This window comes from Garra rufa, chromosome 9 (genome assembly GCF_049309525.1).
Source record: "Garra rufa chromosome 9, GarRuf1.0, whole genome shotgun sequence".
In the NCBI taxonomy this organism is placed as follows: Eukaryota; Metazoa; Chordata; class Actinopteri; order Cypriniformes; family Cyprinidae; genus Garra; species Garra rufa.
Window position 1 is genome coordinate 47,158,826 of NC_133369.1, and position 16,129 is coordinate 47,174,954.

Here is a 16,129-nt window from a genome sequence, read left to right on the forward strand (position 1 = left end):
GTTTACTAAATAATGTAAACTTGACTGACTGCTTCACTTTCAATTTAACACCAGTGTGAAAACATGGTCAATTCACTCATTGCAGTCAACTAATACATTATGGGAGTATTAACAATCTGCAATGTTATACCACATGAATAGAGTCCTAAAACCAATTTAGAATGTCCAGTTTCAATGCCCAAAAAGTCAATGGGTTAAATGCCTGTATTAAAGTCTATGGTTAATACAAGCGCAAGATATTTTCACATTTTATTCTACAACATGAAATACATCAAGTAACACCACAATGGTGTTTTTCAAGCTTTTAACATCTTAAAAAAGACAGTTCCTAACAAGTATCTAAATGGGACAAAAGAGGTTGATGGAGAAATGAAATGTCAGCTAAACTCATCTAATTACTAGTTTGTGTTTATTATCATTGTGTTTATACTAGACTCTATACTAGAACTATTCTAACCTTAACCTAGTGGTAGTGAAGTCAGGCAACCATGGTGTAGTTCATTTACAGCCTTTAGCCTTCTACTTCTGGGAATTGTATTTAGGCTTCAACATATTTAGGTTTCTAAAATCTTTTTTTCATTATCTTAATGAAAAAAATGTGCAAGTAACCACAAACATGTTGGTTACAGAGTTTATTTTCTGCAAAAATTCCAAAAGCCAATGGGAATATACTATTGGTAATTGTCAACAGAACCAGGATGATGGTAACTTTCAGGTTAGCCTACAGTAGCACTTTATTTTACAGTCCGGTTCTGATTGTACATACTATGAACATACTATAGTAATTACAATAAATTAGTAATAACCCTGTACCTCCACCTAAACCCAACATTCACCCACATTAACCTTACATTACTTATATTATCCTTGGTAACTACACTGCAAGTGCACTTACTGTAAAACAAAGTGCAACCAGTATTTCAAAGCATAGCATAAATTTTCAAAAAAAATTCAGTAGAGTGTATCATTGCTTTGCAGTCCTTAGGAGCTAGTATAACGGCAAGGGCATTACTGCTTACATTCTGTGTTCTTCACCACTTGTCACGTATACACACTTCCGTCCTGAAACTGTTGGCCCGGAACTGTGTGCGCTGCTGCATTGCAAATGGATGTGTCTCAGTTGTACAATCATATTGATCGGTGAGACAAGACAAGTGCTTTATAAGAGCATGGCCTCATGGACTCCATCAAACAGGATTTGGCTATACACCTACATTCAGAGCAATCTGTAATTTGTTTTAGAACAATAATGTGGACAAGCAGTCTGGATGAGGGGTGAAGGAAGTCATCAGCAAGCGTGAGGCTTGCAGTCTTACACCTGTGTTCCTGTCTTTATTTAACACACAGTTAAAGTCTAAACAAATTTATTAAAATGCCATTATAGGCATATTACAGGCTTCTCTTGAGTAACCCAAGGTTAAGCATCTTGATCATAGACAAAATGGTGTATGTCAAGGATCAACACTTACCACCTTTCTGTTACCACATGAGATCTTCAACGCCTACATTACACCACCCTCAACATCTTCACATCAGCCTTTTCTCAGGAAATAGAGTCTCACAGAATCATGATATATGACCGTCCCCAAGCATCAGACAACAGATGAAGTCACTGATGAGTTGGGGTTGGGATTAGCCAAGCCCAGTGAGGCGAACAAAGTCTACCTGCCACCAGCAAATGTCCAATATTATTATAGCCAAAGGTGCATCCACTACTATTTGTTACCTGAGTGCGGAGGATTTCTCCTTTGGTCAGCTGCATGTCTCCCGTCAGCTCTTTGACAGCGATGCCCAGAGGCTCCAATCGCTTACTGAAGTAATTAGTCATCTCAGCAGCCAGGGCCTTCATCGGAGCCACGTATACAATCTATAGAGGCAGGAAAGAGAGACAGGACATGCTCATGATAAATGAGAAAACACCACAGTACCATTTGTTCCCTGGCAACCAGTACAAATAACAATTTACAAAGAAATATGAAGCTGGCTGCTTAAAGTAAGAGTTTAATGGTGATGTATGAAGACTGTCTATCATCGTTGAAGCAGACATGTACGCGTGTGAAACGACGCTTCACGAGACAATGCATCTGTTTGCATCTCCAAACTGTGGGAAAACTTCCTGACACATATTTAATGCTCAAGTCTATCCTTGCTTGACATAAACTAAACAAACGCATCCAATCAGGTCGTGTTGTACCTGAGGCATAAGGACTGGTGCGGAAATGAGTTATTGGCTGCCGGAAAGCCAACAGCTCACTCAACAATATTGTCTCTGCGACTGTCTGTTTACCTTAAACTGATCCTTGCGGATGACTCCCCCAGGCTGCAGGTGTTGGCGGATCTCGTGGAGGACGGTGAGCATGGCGATGTTGGTTTTGCCGGCACCGGTGGGGGCGCAGATGAGCAGGTTTTCATTGGTATTGTAAGCCGTCTCGAACACTATAGACTGAATTCTGTTCAACTTCTTCATGCCCTTGAACACCAACTGGCCAATCTGCAAACACACAAAGAACATTTTAATCAATATTTTTCAAGATCTTGGTTTTGAGATGTCAAAATAGAGTGAACCTGTTCAATGCGAGACGCTGAAGATGGTAGAGTTGTTCCGATTCCGATACTAGTATCGGAAATGCCACAGATACCACAAAATTTTTTTGCATCGGTATCGGCGAGTACCTGAACCCATGCACCGAACCGATACCATTTTCTTAAACAAGACCTAGTTATGCCTGCTAGCTTTGCTTAACGCTGCAAATCGGAAGTCAATTCTTCTTCAATGCTTAGAATGCAAACACAGGAAGTTGTGCTGTGTTGCCACAAGCATGGAAGTAACTGGAGACCAGCAACTGTTTGGTTACCCACATTATTCAAAATAAGTTTTATGTTCAACATGTTTTATGTTTAAAAAAAACTTGAGAGTGAGTAAATGATGACAGAATTGTAATTTTTGGGTGATGGTAGGCTAATAAAAAACAAAACACAAAGAAAAATCACTCACTGCTCTTGACTGAAGAACTTTAATACAGTTGAGTCAATGTATAATTTATGTATATAGTGTTTTATTTTTATATTTGTTAATTAAATTTATTGAATGCTACAGCTAAATACACCTACTGTACCTGAAAATTAGTTTTATTTGTATATTATGTGTATTTGTAACTAGTAGCCTATCGTTATTCTTCATTTTTTTAATAACAAAGATTAAAAAATGACAAAGATTTTTTTTTTTTTTAATCTTGGCCCAATTTGGCCTAAACATATGCATATATATATATATATATACAGGTCCTTGTCAAAAAATTAGCATATTGTGATAAACATTAGACTTTCATATATTTTAGATTCATTACACACAACTGAAGTAGTTCAAGCCTTTTATTGTTTTAATATTGATGATTTTGGCATACAGCTCATGAAAACCCTCATCTCAAAAAATTAGCATATTTCATCCGACCAATAAAAGAAAAGTGTTTTTAATACAAAAAAAGTCAACCTTCAAACAATTATGTTCAGTTATGCACTCAATACTTGGTCGGGAATCCTTTTGCAGAAATGACTGCTTCAATGCGGCGTGGCATGGAGGCAATCAGCCTGTGGCACTGCTGAGGTGTTATGGAGGCCCAGGATGCTTCGATAGCAGCCTTAAGCTCATCCAGAGTGTTGGGTCTTGCATCTCTCAACTTTCTCTTCACAATATCCCACAGATTCTCTATGGGGTTCAGGTCAGGAGAGTTGGCAGGCCAATTGAGCACAGTACTACCATGGTCAGTATACCATTTACCAGTGGTTTTGGCACTGTGAGCAGGTGCCAGGTCGTGCTGAAAAATGAAATCTTCATCTCCATAAAGCTTTTCAGCAGATGGAAGCATGAAGTGCTCCAAAATCTCCTGATAGCTAGCTGCATTGACCCTGCCCTTGATAAAACACAGTGGACCAACACCAGCAGCTGACATGGCAACCCAGACCATCACTGACTGTGGGTACTTGACACTGGACTTCAGGCATTTTGGCATTTCCCTCTCCCCAGTCTTCCTCCAGACTTTGGCACCTTGATTTCCGAATGACATGCAAAATTTGAGCAACAGTCCAGTGCTGCTTCTCTGTAGCCCAGGTCAGGAGCTTCTGCCGCTGTTTCTGGTTCAAAAGTGGCTTGACCTGGGGAATGCGGCACCTGTAGCCCATTCCCTGCACACGCCTGTACACGTTGGCTCTGGATGTTTCTACTCCAGACTCAGTCCACTGCTTCCGCAGGTTCCCCAAGGTCTGGAATCGGTCCTTCTCCACAATCTTCCTCAGGGTCCGGTCACCTCTTCTCGTTGTGCAGCGTTTTCTGCCACACTTTTTCCTTACCACAGACTTCCCACTGAGGTGCCTTGATACAGCACTCTGGGGACAGCCTATTCGTTCAGAAATTTCCTTCTGTGTCTTACCCTCTTGCTTGAGGGTGTCAATGATGGCCTTCTGGACAGCAGTCAGGTCGGCAGTCTTACCCATGATTGCGGTTTTGAGTAATGAACCAGGCTGGGAGTTTTTAAAAGCCTCAGGAATCTTTTGCAGGTGTTTAGAGTTAATTAGTTGATTCAGATGATTAGGTTAATAGCTCGTTTAGAGAACCTTTTCATGATATGCTATTTTTTTGAGATAGGAATTTTGGGTTTTCATGAGCTGTATGCCAAAATCATCAATATTAAAACAATAAAAGTCTTGAACTACTTCAGTTGTGTGTAATGAATATAAAATATATGAAAGTCTAATGTTTATCAGTACATTACAGAAAATATGCTAATTTTTTGAGAAGGACCTGTATATATATATATAGTTATAGTTATAATATATAGTTACCTTGTAAGGCTTTGAAACAGGGAAATTAGTTTGGCTGTACTGCTCAGACAACCAACATGACAAAGACTCATGCTAAAATCGTGAATCATGATTTTTCTGAAAACAATTGTGATATTTTTCCCATATAGCCCACCCCTACTGTTACTGCTGTGAGTTACAGTGAAAAGCGTTTGAATTCGCCGAACAATGAATAAGTTTGCTGCAAGATCTAGTGAGAATCTTTCAAATTCTGCCCAGAATTTTCTGTCATAAACAGCTCTGATATATGACAGAAAAACAGAAGTAGTAATGCCAACTATAAAAATACTGTCATATGCATGTCAGATAATAAAAAATACTCGAGTTCACTGTATATATTTGTTCATGTTTTATTAAGGGCACAGCATAAAATAATTATATCAATTCCTCCAGGGCTAGTAGTTGTCACGATGTAGGCAGGAACACACGAACAACGACGTAGTAAAAGACGAATATTTAATAAATCCAACGGAATACAAGCAGACACAGGAACAGCAGGGTAAGACATCCATATAACATTAAAGACCGACAAGAATACAGGGGAAACACACACCTTATATACACACAGACTAATTACACAGACAGGTGCAGAAAATAACGGAGAAACCAAAACACTCAGAACAGCGGGGAAAATGGGAAAAACCAAACAAGAAAGTCCGGGGGTGTGACATTACCTCCCCCTCCCGGAAGGCACGTCCTCGTGCCGACAAACAGACAAAGGAAACAGAACAAAGTCTTTGGAGGGGGCTTAGGTGGAGGACGGACTCCCGGGAGGAGGGCACAAGATGGAGTCCAGGGTGGTGACGGAGGGAGGAGCCAAGGATGTGACAGGAATGGGCTGGAGCAGGAGGAGCCAGGTGGGACCCAGAACGCAGCCAAGATGTATTCCCACGGTGGAGCCGATGGAGGGAGGAGCCATGGTGGAGGAAGAGCTGACGACTCCAAGGGGCCGACCGACGGAGGCGGAGCAGGTGGTGGGAGAGCCCGAGGCGGAGACGGAAAGCCGATGATCTTGGGTGACACCGCAGGGTCCGAGGGCCGAGGCGGAGTCCAGGACTCTGAGGCTGGAGGCGATGGTGAGGGATCCTCCAGCCATGACACCGATGGAGACTGGCAGACCCGCGGCGAACCCACCGCACAGATGGTGGGCTGAGGGTGAGCAAGGGGACTGACAGAAGACAGCGGGGATTCATGAAGGCTGGGCGGAACCAGCGGAGATTCAGGACTAGGCAGATGAGGGAGGGTTGGTGGGAAATCCAGGCAGATAGGCATTTCCATGACACAGTCCATAACATCCCCATAATCTTGTTTCAGCTCACCCTCAGTGATAGTGCAGTGGGCGGGGCTCTCTACCGCACTCTCTTGCTCCACGAAGCACTCCACCGTCGCAGATGTAATAGTCGGCTCACGCACCTGATCAGCAGTTTTGGCCCCGTCGGCACTCCATACTGCTGTCGCTCCGGGCTCGGGCTTCCCGTCTCTGATGGGCTCACAATCCGCGGGTCGGGGTGGCTGGCTGGGCTCTGGGTCTGGAGTGGCACTGGTTTGTTTCTCGCCAGTGTCCACTCCATAAACGCGGCGAAGTCCGCTCGAGGGCCGTTCTCGGACGACGACGCTCTGCATGACGCATTGAGACTTGCGTCATAGAATGCACAGAGCGCGTCGTCCGAGTAGCTGGTGGTTTGAGCTACGAGCTGGAACATTAACGTGTATCCCTCGAGCGGTAATTCCCCCTGCTTCAGCCGTAGCAGGATGAACTCTGGACGTAAAAAGGAATCCATGGGGAAACACAACGGAAACAAAAAGGACTGGAAAAAACAAACAGGAAACAAAATGGAGGTGAACACGCAAAATAACTGTTTCGGTCGGTCTTTCTGTCACGATGTAGGCAGGAACACACGAACAACGACGTAGTAAAAGACGAATATTTAATAAATCCAACGGAATACAAGCAGACACAGGAACAGCAGGGTAAGACATCCATATAACATTAAAGACCGACAAGAATACAGGGGAAACACACACCTTATATACACACAGACTAATTACACAGACAGGTGCAGACAATGACGGAGAAACCAAAATACTCAGAACAGCGGGGAAAATGGGAAAAACCAAACAAGAAAGTCCGGGGGTGTGACAGTAGTATCTGAATATACTAGGGATGCACCGAAATGAAAATTCTTGACCGAAACCGAAAACCGAAAAAGAGGAAACCAAGGCCGAAAACCGAAACACCGAAAGAATTTTGCCAATTATTAGTACCGTTGCATTTATGGCTATGACTGTGTACTAATCTTACTAAAATCAAGGCATCGCAATTGCATAAATTAATATTAAAGTTATTATCATTATCTAGTGGATCAATCAGTTGACATTTACAACTCTACGCATTTCTCTTCCAGCAGGAGGCGCTGTCAGAATGGTACACAAAGCAGCGCAGCAAATGACTTTGAAACATGCAGGGCTCATATTTATTCAACGAATAGCCTTTTGAAGTTTCATCGCAATTCTTGTCTTTCAGTCCCCACATTTAAGACCACCTGAAATCATAATTAGGACTTTCTTAACCCCTAATAACACTGCAGTCATCAATGAAAATTAAGAAAATTAAGCTTTATTTCAAGAACCAACTTTCAAAAACAAACCTTACACAAAATACTTTACTTTTTATTTTTTCCCCACCATGTTCGGGGCACAAGAAAAATATTAGGGGACTAAATTAATATCAGCATATGAAGTATAATCGTCTCTCATTGTCTCTGGGAGAATGCACGTCAGATGCTGAAAGCACTGTCAGTTTTTACTTTCACTTTAACATATTGCGCAGTTTTCACGTTGCTTTTGTGATATCCATTGGCTCACCTCCATGGTTTAAAACATAAATATTTATAAAAATACAGTATATAGAAAAGACATATCTTTAAAACATTGCGACGTAACACCAACGTAAAGCCATTGTTTTTCACTCACTGAAAGCTACATCTGTCTTCACTGCACGCACGACTGCAGACACACCCCCTCTTGAAATTTCGGCATTACAAGTTTTGCAAATCGCTATCCGTGGGTCTTTCTCAGATATACTGAAATACGTCCACACCGCAAACGTGTTGCTTCAGACAAGCACGTGCAGGCCGCGGTTTCTGTTTGCGTCAGCATAATGTTTCGGCCGCGTTGTTTCGGTGATAAAAATCTTTCGGCCGAAAATCGAAAATGCACTGTTCGGTGTCCGAATATTCGGTGCATCCCTAGAATACACAGATACACACCCAGGTCTTGGATCAGTAATCTGTATCGGCCGATACCCTAAACCCAGGTATCGGTATCGGGAAGGAAAAATGGGTATCGGAACATCTCTAGAAGATGGTAAGTGTATGTGTAGCAGATGTGGTGTGGCTACATGTGTAATGGATACACATATGGTCAAAGTGACAGGGCACCAGGAGCCAAAACTTAATGAAGCCACTTTAATGCGCAGCTAATGAGAGACTCCGGTCTCCCACAAGGCAATCATCCGTGACTTTATCTAAACTAATCAATCACTGTAAGCCGGAGTCAAAGGATGCTGAACCCAAAGCAGTGCTGGCCAAGAAGATACTTCACTGATACTGTCATATCAAGTGCTTCTCCATGAGAGACTGTTGGGACTTCAATACCTTTATGAATGGTTGAGCGTGTACGGAGGGCTCGGAGAGCTCAAACATTAAAACCTTGCAAAAGGCCACCAGGACTATGAAGGGGGAAACTCTATGAGCGGTGTCAAGAGCTGTCAATCAATCCGCCCACTCTGGCCAGCTCTGCAGTGACATCACATTGAGGGTGACAGCCATCCACCTCAACAGAGTTCTGATAAGATATGAAAAGCCACGAGTACTTTAGCACTACTGCTGAGGGTGGTTATTTTCACTACCGCCAACATTAAAGTAGAGCCGGAATTTATTACATCAAAAAGGGGCCAGGAAAGTACAAAAATCTAATCAAAGCACATCGAGTAAAACAAATCTAGAACTGTTCTAATTATTTGTCTCTTTCTGTCTGCTGTCTCCAGCTTTCTGTATCCCTCATTCCTAAATCGGTGTCTTGGATCAGGGGATCAGGATTCATTAACAATGCTATCGGTCTGTTCTTCTACCGTTCTGCTCTGGCACGCTATAAATTAAAAGAAAAACAATTAGGCTGAGAGAGTTATTATAGGGCTCTGATCTGATTTAAAGTCAAGACTGAAAAGCCAAACGGAAGGGATTATTAATAGCTCAAAGACGCTTCGAAGCACAGCAGTAAAGATATGACTGCATCAGGATCTTCTGATAGATGGGCAGAAGAGGTGGAAGGTTCTGCAGCTGTGAACTTCATTAGAAGAAATGTAGGGCTGGACTTCAACTGCAACCATTTTTGACTAGAGCATGAAGGCTTGAAGCTCAAGTTCATTGTTAGGAACTTAACTCAGTTCTCAATCTAAGCGGTTACATTTTCTGCTCAGCTCAAAGTTCAAATGGCAGTGCAGTGTGAGCTTACTAGAGCAGATGCATTTACCCGCTGAAAAGTCTCAGTCACACGAGCACTAAACAGCACTGTAAGATTCAGAGTGAAGCGCATGAATTCAGATTTGGTGATTTAAACTAGTTTGAAGTCAGATGTAACAGCGCTGACAAACAGGAGAAACACTGTGCGTCACAAATCACCATTTACCATGGATTTATTGTAGCAACACTAACTACACCATGATATTGTGGTGGAATATTCATATCTAGGATATTCATATCTAATTTTATTATATTATTAATGTAGACGTAAGAAATGCATTAATAGAGTAATGGAATATCATTACAGTATATTTCTGATTAAGCTGTAGTGTTTTTGCATTCATACAAATTAGGGCTGGGCGATTCTTTCGATTTTTTCGATTAATTCGAATTTACGTTTTAAGACGACTTCATTTTTTATTAAATCGAGGTATCGCGATTTTTTAAATAAAAAAAAAATATATATATATATATATGTATTCAGAACGGAAAACAACGCGTTCTGGTAAAATAACGTGAGTCACTAAGGGGACATGATTAGCTGCTTGCTAGCAAGTTAGCCTGTTACATTACAGTACATACAATTTCACTTACCACATAAACAGAGTAGAGAGATGACTGAAGACAATGGCGAATTATTTGCATATCAGGGCTCTAGAGTGCGACCTAATTTCTCAATGGTGCGACCCGCCGTTCAAGGGCAAAAAGAAACTACTACGTGCGACTATGAAAAAATATTTAGGAGCACCATGTGCGACTGACCCGACCAGCATATTTGTGTTTGCGCTGAGTGGAGCTTCAAAGGTTTCTATGTGTTTTGCACAATGACTAATGTATCTCAAGTGTAGAGAGTGTAAATAAGAGACTGGATGGGCAGTAGCTTCGTTTATTATAATAGAGCTTTGTGAGATTGCGAACTAAGATGAGTGACAGCTTTTAATCATTTTTAAGGGAGTTTGTAAACGAGATATTGATTTATTATAACAGTTAAATAAACAAGAAGTTATTATTAAGTGAGTTACATTGTCTGACTATAACACTGTTGCCTGATTTTGCTCTGTTTCGTCGTCAAAAGAAGTCTGAAACAAGTCACAACTGAGCCGTTGCGCATCTCCACTCAAACACAGCGGTGTTTCGTTTATGAATGAACGTGCGTTTTTAAACGAATCTAGTGAAACGATTCAATTTCCCATTCATAAAGAGTCACTTGCTTTATTCTTGAATGAACCATCCGTTCGAACGAATCAAATGAATATGATTCAGTAATTAAATCAGTGTCTTACCACCACCTGCTGGCAGATCGTTTCAGTTATTTAAATCATTTAATATTTCTGTGTTCAAAATTGTATATTTTTGTATAGGATATAAGTGCAAGAGAAAAGCATGGCAATATATATTTTCCTCCCATCTCATATTTATTTGTCTTACAAACATTTACTGTGTCTGGTATGATAAGAATGGGGTCTGGTGCACTAATGCAGTTGCTATGTATATTGCAAAATATATGGTGCCCATATATATATATATATATATATATATATAGTGGAAAAGCTGGGGTTTCTTTACATGCTAAAAGAAGTAGGGGGGAAAAAATCGATTTAAATCGTAAATCGGATTTTTTGTGAAAAAATCTGGGATTTTATTTTTAGGCCATATCGCCCAGCCCTAATACAAATACCTAGAACCATGTAGTTACATTTTTGCTACATGTGTGGTACTAAATGTATCTAAATGTATGCTACTATGGAAGACCAATGGTTAATTTTGCTAAAACTCAAACAGTCAGAATAACTAAATTTCACCATATAAAAATTAAGTTGTTACAATTTTTACTGCTTTTGATAATGAACATTTACATCTGCATCTGTAACTGCTACTGCTACTACTGTCAACTTAAGCTACTGTCAAATGTGCATTTCTAAACGACAATAAAGTAATATTATTAATATTGCAGGCTACACTGCAAACTGTGCAGAAGGTACACATCATCAAAGTCAGGCAACACAAACCTGTTACATTATTTAAAACAATATCACTTATTAAAACATGCAGAAACTAAGAAATAATTGTTTCTATGAAGATATTTATTTTATATAATTAAGGAAAAATTACTGGAAAGTGTAAAGAATTCAAAAATGTGACATGTTTGTCATATTCTGACCATAAAGAGTAGTTTAAAACCACAATTAATGGTCTAGTTTCTACAAATTTCTCTTAGGAGCAAAAAAAGCTTGAAGCTTGAAATAAATAAAGATTTGAAATTTATCATGATAATTGATATTTTTTTTCCAATATCACCCAGCCCTATTAACAAACCATTCTAATGTCTAATAATGTAAATGTTGTCATCATTTGTCATCAGAACAGAATATTGGTAACCAAGCAGTTGCTGGTAGGTATTGACTTTCTGAATAGGGAGAAAACAATACAATGGAAGTCAATAGCTACCAGCAACTGTTTGGTCTCTAACATTTTTCAAAATATCTTCTTTTGTGTTCAACAGAAGAAAGAAAGTCATACAGGTTTGGAACAACTTAAGGGTGATATTAAGAATATTAATTTCATTCACTAAATAAACAGTGGTTTGGCATTGGTTAGCCAATAGTCTGCAAGACCTAGGTGATGTCAGCCGAGATGGACCACATTTTACATTTTGAACTTTATATGCCATTTGGGATAATTCATTTCTAGTAGAGTACCAAAATCAAGACCTCACCTAAAATATACACTTGTACACACAAATACAGATATGATGAAGATTGTTTGCAATTTAAGATGTTAAATTTTCTTTCATTTTGTCCCCCATCGAGGACAGCAATTTAAAGCATCATAGGCATTATGCAAATTCCATTCCTTCTAAGATACCTTTTGTGGCCAAATGCTAAGAAGCATCACATGTATCTTTCACAGAAACAACAATCCCTGCACTGCTTTTCTTACTTAGACTTGTTGTCTTGTTTCCAGCCAAAACATCTACAAATTCTTAATCAAGAAGGATTTTCTAGACAAGTACAATTTCAAACAGAAAACAAGATTATTTTTCCTACCCCATTGGCAGATTATTTTGCTTGTTTAAAAAGAAATAATGCTTGTTTTTCTGAAAACAAGACACTTGTCTAGAAAAAATAATTTTTAGATATTTTGGCTGGAAACAAGACAAAAAATTGAAGTAAGAAATGCATTTTTTGCAGTAATGAATGCAATGCAAACAGTTCAGTGAAAAAATAAAATGATTATGTTGCTACCTATGAAGAATGCCCAAATCAGCCAATCGCAACCTTCTATTTTAGTTTCTACCTTAATAGGTAGCTGCCTAAGTAGGCAGTAGACAGGCAAGGCAGCTCACTGTTTTGAAACGCAGCTCGACTTCATCAGTTTTAATGGCCCAATTGGAGCCTGTTAGCGCTTCATTGGCGGTGGGTGTTTCCATATAACATCACCTTCTGCTCAGTGCCACGTGTTCTCCGAAAAACGGGAGGAGAAGTTGTATTCCTCTACGCCTCCCGTCAGGACGGCAGCATCAGCCCCAGCCGGTCTGACCCATTATATTCCCAGGGTGGGTCTTCAGAGGACCAACTTATAAATATTCATAGGTAATTAAGAGCTCTCTTCCTATCCGACTGAACGGTTGTATCACCAAGGTAACCAAACTGCTGCACTTGTTTTAAGAGCCCCCTTCATTTTGATTTATCAGCTTTGTCTGTAAAGGACTGCCAGTGTCCCCGCACACCTTAAACATGCAAATGAATGCAAATGTATGCGTGCCCCAACATTCACCTCGAAGTAATGCGTACATGTAGCAAATATGGACTTGTCATTACTTAATGATCTCGCAAAATGTCTCGCATTCGGTTGTTTTCCTTTGAAGCACACTCAGTGTTGTGATGAATGCTCGTCAAACGGCATGAAAACGTGATGTGGGTCAGGGTGGTCCCCCACGTGCTATTGTACACGCCTTGCGGCAATGTAGCCCTGAGGTAATCCATCAGCCAACCCATACAGTGTACGACACGTTTTAAAACAAGTCGCAAACTCACAGTCGGCTGTACGTCAAGAGAGGGTTTTTAATCTCTCTTTACTGGCTGCCGAAATAGCGGCAGTAAACGGGACTTTTCATCACAGTGTGTGAGTGGAGTGATTGCGACGCTGGCGGCCCATTTTAGCTCGTTGAGTTTTAGACTCGGGGGTAAATCTAACACCATCAGACCAGGCTCCCATTCAAAACTTCAAGTGGCTGAAATCATTTGCACCTGAAAGCACAATCCCAGTTTTACTCCACTCTGTCTAAGACTTAAAACTCCACGCTTTTTAAAAACATTTTTCTTTTTTTTTTATATGGTGCACTGATGAATCATACTTAAAAAAAAAAACAGCAAGCTGTTTTAAGTAAGTAAAATGGGTCAATCTTGCATTCTTGTTGACTGTTAAGTACATCTTAAAAAAAAAAAAAAAAAAAAAAAACGTAACATGCATACTTGTGTCCCATTGGACTGGCACTGGCTTACATCACCAAAGTGCAAGTTTGGGAATAGAATAATTCTTGTTCTAATACGCTATAAAAAATGCTTGGCTATTTTTTGAACCCAAATGCTGGGTTCAGCCTGTTGGGTCATTTTATTGGATTTTTTTAAATATTTTTACCCAGATGCTAGGTAATTTTTCTGCACTCTAAAAACTGATGGGTTACTTTTTTATCCCAAATGTTGGGTTCAGTTTGTTGGGTCATTTTTAATGGGTTATTGTGTCATTTTTTGTACTCAACCATTGGGTTGAGCCTGTCTCCAACGAAACAACCCAGCTGTTGCATTACAGGCAGAGCACAGGCTCTTTCTGTCCTATATAGGGAAGAATGGTTCTCTGTGCCACCGATTTGGTGCATTCTTCAGCTAAATAAAGGTTTGTATACATTTTTAAGGTCTTTACTGTGCTGTAAATCACATTATTTTAATCAACAAAACACACAACGATGAGATGTCAGTCAGCTAACATAAACTGATTTTATTTATTATAATACTGAATTTAATTTAATTTGATGTTTACATATGTTCTCTAATCTCAGTACTGTTTGTTTATGGGCACATATTTAAAAAAAAATCCCAAATATCGGCCGATATACTGGCCTTGGCGATATCAGTCGACCACTATACAGGAGGCCTTTATTCACCCCCGAAGCCGTGTGGAGCATTTGTTATTATGGATGGATCCACTTTATTGGACTTCTTTTGGACTGCTGAACAGAAACACCTGCCCACTGCCATCATAAAGCTTGGAAGAGCTAGGACAATATTTAATATTACTCTGATAGGATTCGACTGAAAGAAGAAAGTTATATACACCTAGGATGCCTTGGGGGTGAGTAAATTGTTGGCTAATTTTCATTTTTGAATAAACTAACCCTTTAATTGACATTGTAAATATCGGTGGGTCATGCATGCTTAAAGCGGTGGTCAATCAGCTTTTTTTAAGGCAAGATTGTGCTTATGGGGTGCACTGTAACATGTTTATGCTTTGTTTTTGTTTTGTTTTTTTTGTTTAAAAATCACATTATTTTTCACATATTTTACCTTTATTCTACACTGTTTGTCTGTTTACTTCCTAGTTCTATGAAGCCCCTTCCTCAGAAATACCATTAAAAAAAATGCACGTGACGACATCTGTAGGTTTCTGAAGAGCATTTTTGAAGCTCATAGTGAGCGGGAGTCGGCCGTCACCAGCTTGGAATCACTACACTCCTGGATAATCAAAAATCGGCAATCCACCTGTCACTCAAGTGGCCACGCCCTTAATTTTGCAGAACTTTAAGGCTTAATATAACTTAAACGGATGAGTTATAAAAAAAGTCACCCCTCTCACAGTTTACATGAAGGGCAAAATTAGCTATATAGACCAAAACCACTTTTTGTACCAGGCTGTAAACAATTTTTTTTTTGCTGTAAAGTTGGGCATTTTAACATGGGAAGTCTATGGGATTGACTCCCTTTAGAAGCCAGTCTCTAGCGGCCAGTCGATGAATTGCAGTTTAACTCACTTCTGTGTTGGTTTCTTGTATTATTATTTTTTTCTGCTATAAAATTGGCCATTTTAACATGGGGAGTCTATGGGATTGACTCCCCTTCAGGAACCAGTCTCTAGCGGCTAGCCGATGAAATTGCAGCAGTGTGTTGTGTTGGTTTCAATAGAGAGAGCGAGAGGTTGCCGCTTGAGAAATATCCAACGGGCTCAGATTGATGGGTTGTGATTCGCTAACAGCCTAGTGCGTGTTGTCCAGAAACGTCACGTCCCTTACCATTACGGGTAGTTGCATGTGCAATATGGCCTCCCCCATTTGTTGCATGTTCCCGGAGGCAGGGTTTATGTAAATTTTTACATTTTAGTACAATGCTCGTCATAGTCCTACTAGGCCTTATAAAGCAAATTCTTGCATTGAACTTTCAGCATTGTAACTATGCAGATGTTGTTTATGCTCAAACAGCAACATTACACACTTACTATAGTTTAAAAAAGTTAAATCATAATAAAGTACCCCTTTAACTTCTTTATATCAGAAATCCATGTTTGCATTCCAACTGCAATTAAAGCTCTTTTTCCAACTGTAGAAGAAGTTTTCAGTTCTGAAAGTATTCATAGTACATCACGTTTTAATCTCAAAAGATCTTACATGTGCTTTGACCTCTTTTATAAAAATATATATATATATATGCTCTGCTTCTTGTATACTTTATTTTTGCCACTTATTCCATCAAAATGTA

General features: G+C 39.8%; 1 protein-coding gene across 1 annotated transcript in view; it reads right to left on the reverse strand.

Annotated features, from left to right (window-relative positions):
* The window catches only part of ascc3 (activating signal cointegrator 1 complex subunit 3), a 299,957-nt gene that overhangs the window by 194,758 nt on the left and 89,070 nt on the right, over positions 1 to 16,129 (reverse strand). Inside the window, exons 8-9 of the mRNA XM_073847875.1 lie at positions 2,288 to 2,491; positions 1,727 to 1,867 (exon numbers count right to left, since the gene is read on the reverse strand). Of these exons, the coding sequence (XP_073703976.1) occupies positions 1,727 to 1,867; positions 2,288 to 2,491 (345 nt within the window). The remainder of the gene's footprint in view (positions 1 to 1,726; positions 1,868 to 2,287; positions 2,492 to 16,129) is intronic.